The following is a 12,362-nucleotide window of genomic DNA, read 5'->3' as shown; positions in this document are numbered from 1 at the left end:
AAGGTCCAGTAAGGACTTTTGCAGCGAGGTTGCTAATCGTGACTAACTGAATACGCCTCGTCTCATATTATATGGTATAATTTTAAACACTACGTTCAATCTCTGCCCCTAATTTCTACACATGGGACCTTTAATGGTTTGATTCACTGGTTTATTTGCTAAAACGGGACTGCTTGCTGGTTTGTCCTCTCTCGCCTGCGACATTAAAACGTTGTAGAGGTTGAAATACTTTTGTCACACAGTCATCGCTGTGCAATACCCGCCACTGAGCGACCACAATAAATGAGTAAGTGAACGAATGTGTTCATATTCAAATCAGCACAAACACAGTGTGCTTCCTAAATCTCAGCCAGGGGGAGGAATAAAAGCACTGGAGGTCATTCATTGTTTTTATTGATAGGTACAACATTAAGACAATAAATGGGGCGTCTTGTGACACAATGTTAACAAAGCACACTGTTCATGAACAAGCAACAATAAGACAATTATAATTTCTCTCTCTATGTCCCCTGCTGCAGCTTACCTTCCTCCCTTCCCCTGCGGATATTGCAGTTCATTTGACACTTGTGTTCTTCCCTTTTTCTTGCATACACCTTTATTCCGACAGAGAAGACAATGTCTGAAGACACCTCCATTACACGTACCCGTGTACATATACAGAATCTATACATACAATCTATATTAACAGTAGGTTAACAAAAAGTGCTGTAAATTCATGCTACAGTGCTGTGCTAAATCAAGACCTACGGATACGCTTTTTTTTCCCGCCTAGAAAAACAAACCGTTTGAAAAGTACCGTTGTTGAAACTTGACAATTCTTTCTGATGACCGCTTCATCTTTACAGGAAAAAAAAAAAATCCTCATGGTTACAAAGAAAAACTCCTTTAACAAGTTTACCCAACCTCGCAATCAACTCGCTCTATAATCAGAGAAATTTTACCGATTCCTAATTTAAAACAAATTCGAACTGTTATCTGTTTTGAGCAGTTAAGATAAATTCCGCGTGATGCTACAGTTTAATGTGTAAAATTGTCGTAAACATTTATCTCGTACAACACATTCAACGAGTACACTTACGGATGCATTCTACTGTATCTACATTATACAGTCAATTACTGAAAAAGTACAAAAAATAGTTTATGCTTCATAGGAGACAAATGAGGACTGACCCCAGTCCAGTGGCAATGGAGACAATCGTAAATTTCACAGCATGTGTTCACGATGTAAAAACACTGGTGTTATAAAAGTCGTCTGGTGATACGTGATTTCAACTAAAAAGCTTCACTCGACAGAAAAATGAGAGAAAAAATAAAATAAAGTGCCTATTTTTTGTCAATAAGTTAAGATGAAAAATCGTTGCGCATGAGTAGAGGTTCTAGAAAACAGGGTTGTTTTAGGTGTCGGTGCGTGTGACGGCAGGTGGAAGTGTCCCTCGGGTGTTTCTCGCGCAGAGATCAGCGCAGTGAGTTGGTTGGCATACAGTCGCACAGAGCCCTCCTCTCCGCCCTCAGCACCAGCGTCTCCGTCTGCACAGGGACAAAACAACGTGAACAAGAATGTGAACGCTGACCGAGTTCCACCTCCTCCTCGCTTTTCCCTGTTTATTGCTCCCCTCACTTTTACGGTTTCCGTTTTATCGATCCGCTAAACATCGGCTACAACGTTCAACTACGGACTTTCTTTACACGCAAGCTGTTGTACCTGCTTGGTGGAAGTGTATGCAACTTCTTAGGAACACCACAAATGCTACTCCAGGCTGAAAAGGTCCCCCCAACACCTCTGCGTTTACGTAATTAAACAGTTCCTATTCGCAGATAATTTTCCCAAAAGACGGCAGAACTGAGCATCAATCGCCAATAATTCAAGAAAAGACGGTGCTTCTGCTGTTAAGGTGAAAGTAAAAAATCACTTATTGAGTTTTAAGGGTTCATTTGAATATGCTAATGCTGAACTCACTGCAGGAGTTCACCGCTGTAGCAGAGGGACATACTGATCAAACAGCGACAGCTGATATTTGTTAAGTATTATAAAGGTTAAGGAACACTAATGATTTGAATTGACAACTTCGGCACTGACGCATCGAGTTGATAAATGCTGAAAGAAGGATCGATCGCTAAATGAAGCTGAACAATAATAACAAAGACATATGAATACACATTTAAAAGTTGTGTTGTGTTTTATACTTTATGTTGTTGTAATAATACACATATGTGACATTTTTTACAGTTTCAAGCCGAGTCTTAGACACATGACACTGATCACACTTGTTTCTTTTCAGGGTTTTTTGGGCTGTTTTCTTTTTTAATATTATTGCTCTTCCTCCTCGACTTTAACTTTTAACAACCTCACCAGGGACGGTTGCTGGAAATTGGCTTTCGGCTGGACACCCGAAAGACTGTGTATCTCTAACATTGCGTCTTTCCTGTGTAACAACGCCCAACTGTATCATCCCTGTTGAAAACGCTATCAAATAATTTACCATTTTTACAATGAATTATTACTACAAAAACACCCATTAAGAGGCACAAAACATATCACACTATATATCATCTAAGACTCCGGATGTGGTTATATTGCGATATGTCGCAAGTGTTGTCTTTCCCTGGTTTTAACGGCAGCATTACTGTAGAGTGATTAGATTTTCTGAACTTACCAGACTGTGCTACTTCATCTGACAGTTGCCTTTACTCACACAGTCTCCATGTCCACATTAACGATGAAAGTCTAACTGTGTAAATATTTTTGTGAAACTTAATAACCAATTGTCATCAGTACAATATTGTAGTAAAAAGTAATATCAAGGTATTTGGGGGGGAAACATTGCGGTGTTGGATTTTGCCTCCCGGTCCTAGCATTTACAAAGTGGATTTTTGAGGAGATTTCAAAATATAAATGTGTATATTGTTTATTGTCATGTTATTTTAAAGCCATGTTGTCCAAAACAAAATCCCCATCCTCAGTAATTGTTGCATAAAAGACTCATCGTCAGGTTTAATCGCATGGCATACAATATGATAAAAAGGGTATGGCCTGTGCTTCTCGCGGTGAAATGACAGGGTCACGTCGGAACGTGGCTTACCCTGGCGTCCAGGTTGAAGGCGGTCTTCTTTAGATCTTGCAGTGCCCTCTGCATGAACTCAAATGCGTGACAATCCACACATGGGCGACCTTCATATAAGAGGGAAGAAATCACAGAGTAAAGAGATTAATGGATTGCAGTGTAAATACCCCCTAAGATTGTGGCTACATGCAAACATCACAGCACTGAGGTAAATACTAAAACACAAGTGGACAGAAGTTAGAGGTGCCGGTCAGCTGCACAGTGAGGCTCGCCATCATCAGCAGACCAAGTGAGGCTGAGTGTGCTGAACCGGACTGAGGGTGTTTTTCTGGCTTTTTAAATTCAACTTTTCATTTGTAAAAGGAAGATTAGGATATATTCCTTTTTTAAAAAATATATATATTTGTTCAATTGAGGAGTTTTAAGGAGCTTTAAAGAGTTATAAATGTTGATTTTGTTAATTTGGCTTTTACCAGTGATGTTTTTAAATCTCACCGATGATGGCCTCAAAACAAAAGCGTAAAAATTTGCCTTGAAACCTCTTTTTTTCTCCCCTTTTTTTTTTTTTTTTAAACCAAGAGGAGATGAAATAAAAGGGGGCAGGCCCATTTTTCATGTTGTCATGCATACACCAATTAGGATGACCTGCAATTCCCAGCAGGGGAAAACCTCCTGAGGGCACCTGCCATTATTAGTCTGTGATTACCACTGAGGTGTGCTGATTTCAACAGACATTGTTAAAAAACTGAATAATCCGAGTCTCGTGTTTAAATCCACATACTTTCAGCAGGGATGACAGTCCCGCTCTCCTGGTCCGCATCAGCTGCACCGAGACAGAGGAGCTGCGCCGCCAGCAGGAGCATCGCCGCCTGCAGATATCCGCTGGACGCCATGGTGACGATGTGATCGATAACCTCTGGAAACGGAAAATAACATCTGCAGGTGTGAGGCTTTGCTGGAAACACAACAACGGGAGACGTCCTACACGGCCGTCAGTCAGTGAAAATAAGACAAATGTAACGGGCTTTGTTTAGAAAATAGTCCAGGTTTCATCGGTAAATACAAGCATGCATTAAAAAATATATTAAACGGAAATAATTGATATTTCTTGAGGAGACTGTGCGCTCACGTACCGTGAATCAGTCGATGTATGTTTTCACCAGATCAGCGCAAGATGCCCACCTAGCTAAGATTGTTTTAATGGGGATTCGTAGAGTGCGCATGCGTCAGGATCATGAAAAATTAGCTATGGGGGGGACCAGAATCGAGACTTCCGGTGACAGCATTCAAAATAAAAGCCTTGACAGACGTGCAGTGAATGCATAAAATGTATAGATTTATATAAATCGTGACGTACATGAATTCCTTATCTTCAATGGTGCAGAATCCTTTAATACTTTTAATTAATAGCTGCACATGAGTAAATTTTTCTGTACTTCCGTTTTCTGTTCTTCCATCACATTTCAGACGAATATATTCTACTTTACTTCACTATATTTATTTTACAGATAGGCCTATACTCACCAGTTCATTGTTCAGATTATGATCCAACATGTAAGACATGGGATCAGATCATAGAATACGTTGTCGATTTAAGTGTATGGTTTGGTCAAATTGAGCTCCATCTCAATCAGACGCCACATTAAAATGCTGCCTCCACTGAGACATAAGTAATAATCATCCACTAATAAATATACACTACTCAAAACTACTAAAACTGAAATATTTCTATATCCCTAACTCATTGTGAGTAGTGTATGTTATAACACCGTGTGCCATTCTGCATTATAGATTGATACTTTATATACATTTTGCCAAAGTAATTATCTAATTGTACCAAAGTAATGTTGGTATTTTTAGTGTTTTAACATTTCAGCAAAAGAACTAGGTATTTGACCTTTTTGCCCCCTGATATATAATAAAATGCACTGTGCATATACATCATCTTTCATTGTCTCCTCTTTTTTGTAGTTATGTTTTGAGATGAAAACTACAGTGAGGTGTTTAAAACCAAATCTAAATACACGCAGAATATGTGTTCTTTTGTTATGCCTATTCATAGCCTCTTCAACACTGGGTCTCTGGGTCAGATAATGAGTCGTTGCCACATCTGTTGACATTTTGCTTTAGTTGTGAATACTCCCAGAGTAAACCAATGGCAGAAGTCCAGCTGCAACACATTGGCAGGGGGCCCTTGGTTCGCCATCAAGATATGGGCTCCACTTTTCCCATTGGTAAAGGAGCATTGTATTAAAGGTGCACTATGTAGTTTTTGGGAAAACGTTTTTTTTTTTTCTTATGTCTAAACAAACAAAATTAACAAACGTTCTCTTCATGACTGAATAAAAGGACAACATAATTTCAAACTGTTTTACTTTGTTTATATGTGGCAGACCCTGCCAACTTTCTATCTTCAAACAATGTTCCTGAAACCTTATTTTCCACTGAGAAAAGCTCTATTCAGTTATGGAAAAAATGTAAATGTTATTTTGTAATTCAGTTTGAAATTAACCTCATTAATAGTGTGAACATTTGAATTCTAAATATGGAGACTAAATATGGAGCAAACAATTATATAGGAAGTGAATCAGTTTATTATTAAAGAGTTCAGTGAGCAAATTTTGAATGACATGCATCTTTATGTTAGTGATACCCATTCTCAGCTACATTTGTAAGAGGAAATACACCATTTAAACTTTATTAACAATGCATATAACATACGGACAAATAACCGAGTTCAAAACAAAGATGTGGTCAAAATCTTAAAGTTGGAATGCATTTATTTCAGAGTTTTCATGGTTCAGTGTAGATACATGCTCCCCCATCCCCCGGTGTGGGCGGGGTCCTGACTGTTTTCTTAGGTAGCCCGTTAAAATGCCCGAACTTATAGCACTTCTTTTTCCAAGATGGCGTCGATGAAGGACAGCGACACCGGCCTGTGGCTTCACAACAAACTGGGATCCACGGACGAGCTCTGGACGCCTCCGAGCATCGCTTCTCTCCTCACCGTGTCAGTAATCGACAACATACGGCTGTGCTTTTCGAGCTTATCGCCGCCAGTGAAGCTGAAGCTGCTGCTCGGGATGCTGCATCTTCCCAGGCGGACCGTTGACGAGGTGGGTTGCTGTGCGTTAGCTAGCTGTTAGCCAGACGGACAAGTTCCGCTTTTAATTAAGATGCACCGCCAAGAAACGCGCCTAATCTCCGGCTAGTGGCTTTAAATCAAACCACTGCCTTTCCTGCGTGTGTTTTAGACCTTCTGTGAAACGCTTAACCCGGCTCTTAAACATAATTAGCTAGCGTTAGCTTGTTATCCTTAACTACTAGCGACGATTTAGATCGTTAGCTAAAGTCAGAAACGGCAAGCTGGTGTTATTCCTGCGACGTTTCCACCTCACTTTTTTAGAGAAAAGCATCCACACGCATTAATATTAGCGTTAGGCAGCTGCACGACTAACCTGTTGCTAACCCATTATTGCGCATTTTCAGCAGCGGCTCACCAGCTACAGCGGGTGACTCTAGCCTGGCGGAGCTTGCACAGACATTATGGTGGGATGGGCACAGAAGAGCTAGTGCCTGAGCTGGAGGGCGGTACTAGCATCTAGTCCGACATATCACTTGTTTAGATGTTCAAACGTTAAGGCACCCGTCATCAGTGTGTCCTGCATATTCAGGCAGTTTATTAAACAGAGAACAAAGACCTACCTCTGCAGGACTGACGTGTTACTAGTCTCTCCACGTCTAAATATGCTGTGTATTTTGGGTACCTTTGATGTAAAAAAAAAAAAACAAAAACCTCGTGACAAGAAACCCTAGTACTGAAGAGTTTAGAGGGTGATGAAAATGATGGTTTGCTGTAGCTGGTCAAGGAGGAGACAGTTTGAACTACAATCCTGCAGCTAATGGTTGTTTTCATGCTTGATTAATCTTGCACATTTCTTGATCAAGCGATCACAACATTGGTGTATTAAAACTTAGAAAACTGGAGCCCAAGGTGACATCTTCAAATTGTTATCATTTAAGAAAAACGTGTGACATTTCTACTTTAGAAACTGCTAACACAGTTGTCTTATAAATATGGGCTGCAACAAACAAATGTTCTCTTTTTTGATAAATCTGCAGATTATTTTATTAATAAACCCTTTTATTCTGAAAATGAATGAAAATTAACTCTGATGTAGTAGTGATGATGATATGATGATAATAATAACAATGAAAACAACAATAATAATAATAAACTATTCATGATGCACGCTTCAATAGACAGTTATGAAGCTCTCTCCAAAAACTAAATAAAACATAAAGTGAATAAAACAAGACAAAGGCAATCAAATATTTTGTAATGTTTTTTAATGTGTGGGTTTCTTTATGTGCAATCTGAGAGTAACTAAATGTGTCAAGTACATCAATGATGTAAAAAAAAGTTCAACATTTCCCGCCGAAACAAAGTTGAGTACGAGTATCTAGAGTTCAATTTAAACACTAAAGTAAAGCACTTCAGAGTTGTGTTTAAGCACTGAAATTTAGAAACTTTTCCCCATGGACTCAGCACTAGTTTCTGAATAGTTGCCTGTCTGTAAATATTGCACAGTGCTTCTATGTTGTAAAGTTAGAACAGAGTAGTAAGTAAAGTTGAATGTACAGTTCAGTACTAGAAAATCATTTGACAAGTGGCGACTCCCAGCTGTACCTGTTGCACTCATATGAGATGATTTTGATTGCTGCCAGATGTCTGCATTCGTTTTCATCCGTTCTGTTGTCTCTATTGTAAATACTTCAGGTTGTATTGCATGCACCAAATAAAAAGTCGACACACGCTTTCCAAATTCTGCACATTATCTCACCGCAAGTTACAGATTACCACAAAGATTGATCATCAGTGAATGAACAACAATTATTAATCTGTTAAATGGTGATAAATGAGTAACTGATAGGGAAGTGTTGGTGCAGACTAAGGTGTTCATCCTGTCTTTCACAGATGAAGGAGGCTCTGTCGGAGATAATCCAGCTGGCCACGGTGGATTCAGAGCCCTGGGTGCTGATGGTTGCCGACATCCTCAAGTCCTTCCCAGAGACCGGCTCTCTCAATCTGGACTTGGAGGAGCAGAATCCAAATGTGCAGGATATTCTTGGAGAGCTCAGGGAGAAAGGTAGTGGATACCTGACATGTCTTTTTTTTTATATTGATGTCACGAAATAAAATGCAGATGCAAATGAACTGTGATGAACTGCCAGTTTATCTCTTCCCCTCCTCTCCTTCCCAGTGGGTGAGTGTGAGGCATCTGCCATGCTTCCCCTGGAGTGCCAGTACCTGAACAAGAGCGCATTAACCACCCTGGTGGGCCCCCTTACACCCCCTGTCAAACATTTCCAGCTGAAGAGGAAGCCCAAGAGTGCAACCCTCAGAGCAGAGCTGCTACAGAAATGTAAAGCATACATACACACATATCCTCCCTCTACACCAGTATCAGTGTCTGTTGTATATTCCTTGGTTTGCTTTTATCGTATTTAAAAGTGTTACAGTTGCATACAAATGCAAAGAAATGTGGGATTGTTTACAGTTTCACTCTCCTAGACCTCCTGGCTCTTCTTCTCCTATTTTTTTTTCTCCATCATGTTGTATCTTCTATTCTTCTTTTAGCCACGGAGACAGCCCAACAGCTGAAAAAGACAGCTGGAGTGCCTTTTCACGCCAAAGGGAGAGGATTGGTCAAAAAGATTGACACTACCAGTGAGTTGAAGGCCACTTCAAAGTGCTTTTTATTTTTTACTATCAAGCTCTTAAGTTCTGTTAAAATGAAATCATAATGTTAATCATTTGTATCAGTCAAAACGTTGACACATTAAAGTGTCTGTTTTTTGTTTGTTTTTTACGGTGTAATTGTTGCTGATATGTGTCACTATTTGCAGCTCCTCTCAAGGGGATCCCCAAGGCCCCGTTCCGCAGCCCCACCGCCCCCAGTATGTTCAGCCCTCCCAGTAACCGCACACCTATTGCCCCTGCACGGCCGCCCCTGCGTAAGGAGAGGGGGGTCAAGGTAATGTTGTATTTTCAAAAATGCTACAAGAAAACTTAAAATTTTGTGTGCTTGTTCTTTGTTGTCATTCATTTCTTGCATAAAAGTGTGTTTTTCTCACATCTCCCCCCTCTTTCTCCTTTGCAGCTGTTGGATATTTCGGAGCTGGATATGGTCGGAGCTGGAAGAGAGGCTAAGAGGAGAAGAAAGACTCTGGGTAATTATATATTCCCTCCGTCAGTCAAGTTTCACAGCTACATCATCGAAGAAAAATGTGGGATTATACTGACGTTTATTTAATGTTTTCTCCTGCTGTAGAAACGGAGACAGGAGAGAAAGCAGCCAAAGAAGAAGCAGTGGTGGAAAACACGACACCGGACTACGCTGCCGGCCTCGTCTCTGCACAGGTGCCTTGTAGTCGCATCACTCAGACGTTCTTGTTTCTCCGGTTTTTCTTGCTCTCTTGTTTTTTTTGTTTCTTAATCCTTTTTTTTGTCTCCATCATAGCAAGTAATGTTTGCCTTTGTTTTCCAGAAACTGGGGGCGTTGAACGAGAATCCTCTGCCGTCGACCAGCTACCTACCGGCCACACCCAGCATGGTTCCCTCCTCCTCTTACATTCCCAGCTCCGAGGCACAGCCAGGTGAGACACACAGCCTCGGATCATATCAATACAGCTCTTTCACATCCATTAGCTGAAAGGGACAAAATAAAAAATTCTCTGTCATCACTTCAATCTCACAATGTCTTTTCCTTCACCGTCCTCCTCCAAAGCGAATGCTGGCGGTTCGGGGCGGGACACGCTGCAGTCGGCTCGCCAACCAGAGGAGTCGGCGACAGCGGGCGCTGGCGCCACGGCCACTGCCACCTTACCAGGCCAGTACAAACAAAGGACGCCCATGTACAACGCCAGCAACACGGCGAATCCAGCAACCCCCACGTCTCCCAGCACGCCAGTCTCTACGCCCGCCAGCAATGGGCCCCCAGCAGCGGCGACCGCCAGCCAGCCGGAGGCCCCCACCCAGCCTCCCAGCACGCCTCAGACCCCGACCCCCACACCAGCCCCTACGCCCCCACAGCCCCAGCCCAAAAAGAATCTGTCGCTCACGGTAAGGTGGAGATGGAGCGTGGGTAGTTTAAAGACGCATGCAGAAGTCCTCTGCAGTGTTATCGAATCTGTTGCTTATGTTCTGTATATTTAAGTTCTCATAAAAAAAGTCTGTGCCATGTTTCTGCTCCTCAGAGAGACCAGATGTACGCTGCCCAGGAGATGTTCAAGACAGCCAACAAGGTTACCAGACCAGAGAAGGCCCTCATCCTGGGCTTCATGGCCGGATCCAGAGGTACAGCAGGACAGTCACCTTTTCATCAACACACATGTCTAATTAAGATATAGATTGCATTTGCTGAGCGATATTTAGTGGACAGTGGAAAGAAACAGACTAAGACAGATGCAGATTCATTCTAGGTACTGTTTATTCAGAAACATTCTAAATTAAATCTTTCAGTATATTCACCATGTTTTTGTCTTCTACGGATCACATCATGCCTGATGTTAAATTAAAAAAAACTAACAAGTAGAAAACTGCAGGGAAAGTTTCAACAAACGCATCATCTCAGCTCTTTTCTGTCCACCAAAAATCTCAAAGTGGCCCAGAGTTTGCAAACCATGGTCACACGAGAGTTGCTGTCTGTTGTCATCCATTGAATTTAAGTAAGCTCAGAACACACACAAACCTATCAGGACCAATGATAACCAGTCTTCCTCCTGTCGATGCAGAGAACCCGTGCCCGGAGCAGGGGGACATCATCCAGATCAAGCTGAGCGAGCACACGGAGGTCTTGCCCAAAGCCGACGGCACCGGCAGCACCACGATGCTGGTGGACACAGTCTTCGAAATGAACTACTCCACAGGGCAGTGGACCCGCCTCAAGAAATACAAACCCATCACCAATACCTCCTGAGACGCGTCGCTCGCTCAGAAACACACACCCGAAAATTTCTTATCCACTTCAAAAAAAAAACATGTTTACACACACACACACACACAAGTATTTGCATACACATTTGGGCCAAATAAAGCACTGGGCGGGTGAGAGGTCGTCAAGGAGAGAAAGGTCCTCCCTTTTCCTGCGCCGCCAAAATGCAGGACTCTTTGAAGAATATTTCTGTACTTTTTGTTTGGTTGTTTCCCTGACCCTTTTATTGTTTCTGTTTTTAAGTCACTTCCGATTCCTGAATGATGCCGCGTTCAGGAGGGGTTAGAGTTATACGCTAGCCTGAGGAGAAGAATTATTCTCACGGCAGGCAACTTTCAACATTTGTACTCTGAAGTACAAGCATGTCACATGTCTTGCCACAGCAAAGAAAAGACGAGCTGTCTGTATTTTTCTGTATGAATGTGACCTTCGCAGCTTATCACGGACCTTTCAGAACTCAACATGATTTGTGAGAGGGGAAAAAAAAAAAAAAGAAGAAAAGAGAGAACAGTAATGACAGTCATCATAGAGGTGACCAAAAAATGAATAGTTCTCAATGCTGTCAAGTTCTGTTTGGAGCCTTCTGGTAGATGTTTAATAATTTTTCATCCTTTTTCAAAAGAAGGGAAGAAAATAAAGTGACAACAGACTCCACAGAGGCTTTTCTTTCCTTTTCTTTCTCACTTGTAGCTTTTGGGCGAGAGAACCAACACAGTTGTCACCTGGTAAGTTTTGAGCAGCACTTTCTGACCTTCACTTAGCCCTGTTGGTTTGGGACTTTTTACCTTTTAAAATATGTAATAATGAAAATGAAACAAGTATAAATATACACAATAGAAGCTTATTCAGTCAGAGCTATCAGGGAACAAGTTCCCCAGTGTTTCAGAAGCTAATGGGCATCGTGTGCTCGTTTAGTTAATTAAACTGAGTGAAGTACGGAACCAGTTCTAGGTGAAAAAGTCAGATATTAGGGAGTGATATAAAAATGTTATTATTTGGGAGGCAATCAAATAAGATGCATGAACAACTAGAATGGCCCCCAGTAGAGCGTATACCTCCGCCAAGGCCAAACAGTCTGTGTAATAAAGCCTAATCCAATATCAAATAAGACATTTCAATCCATTAGATCTGGATTTGTGTTTGCATCTGAATCAAATTGTACTCGCTCTTGGCGGAGGTCATTATAAAACTGGCCTCCCTTGATAACCCCTGCTGACCCTGTGTAAAACTATACAACACTATGAACTTTGGGTAAGTCGGCAGAAATGCCCATAAAGGGCTTGAAATGTCTGTGAGAGAACCC

At 41.5% G+C, this 12,362-nt stretch overlaps 2 protein-coding genes across 3 annotated transcripts; one reads left to right on the top strand and one right to left on the bottom strand.

The window, feature by feature from the left end:
* Nucleotides 1-376: 376 nt before the first annotated feature.
* nicol1 (NELL2 interacting cell ontogeny regulator 1) lies at nucleotides 377-4,319 on the bottom strand. 2 transcript variants are annotated; one of them, XM_030432028.1, is made up of 4 exons: nucleotides 4,196-4,319; nucleotides 3,844-3,978; nucleotides 3,081-3,169; nucleotides 377-1,527 (listed from the first exon to the last, which is right to left on the bottom strand). In XM_030432028.1, exons 2-4 carry the CDS (start codon nucleotides 3,953-3,955, stop codon nucleotides 1,456-1,458), a joined length of 273 nt encoding a protein of 90 aa, XP_030287888.1. In that variant the 5' UTR covers nucleotides 3,956-3,978; nucleotides 4,196-4,319; the 3' UTR covers nucleotides 377-1,455. The 2 variants fall into 2 exon arrangements, with proteins under 2 accessions (XP_030287888.1, XP_030287889.1); XM_030432029.1 differs by having other exon boundaries at nucleotides 3,844-4,043; nucleotides 4,196-4,277.
* A 1,600-nt stretch (nucleotides 4,320-5,919) lies between these two features.
* On the top strand, nucleotides 5,920-11,713 carry nelfa (negative elongation factor complex member A). The gene is made up of 11 exons (XM_030430933.1): nucleotides 5,920-6,178; nucleotides 8,041-8,212; nucleotides 8,327-8,488; nucleotides 8,704-8,793; nucleotides 8,973-9,100; nucleotides 9,227-9,296; nucleotides 9,398-9,486; nucleotides 9,614-9,722; nucleotides 9,854-10,188; nucleotides 10,323-10,422; nucleotides 10,860-11,713. The coding sequence occupies exons 1-11, from the start codon at nucleotides 5,969-5,971 to the stop codon at nucleotides 11,042-11,044; spliced, it is 1,650 nt and encodes a 549-aa protein (XP_030286793.1). The 5' UTR covers nucleotides 5,920-5,968; the 3' UTR covers nucleotides 11,045-11,713.
* Nucleotides 11,714-12,362: the final 649 nt, after the last annotated feature.

Source organism: Sparus aurata, chromosome 10, assembly GCF_900880675.1.
Source record: "Sparus aurata chromosome 10, fSpaAur1.1, whole genome shotgun sequence".
NCBI lineage: Eukaryota > Metazoa > Chordata > Actinopteri > Spariformes > Sparidae > Sparus > Sparus aurata.
Note: the sequence above shows the minus strand (reverse complement) of the source record. Positions and strands in the feature narration are given on the sequence as shown.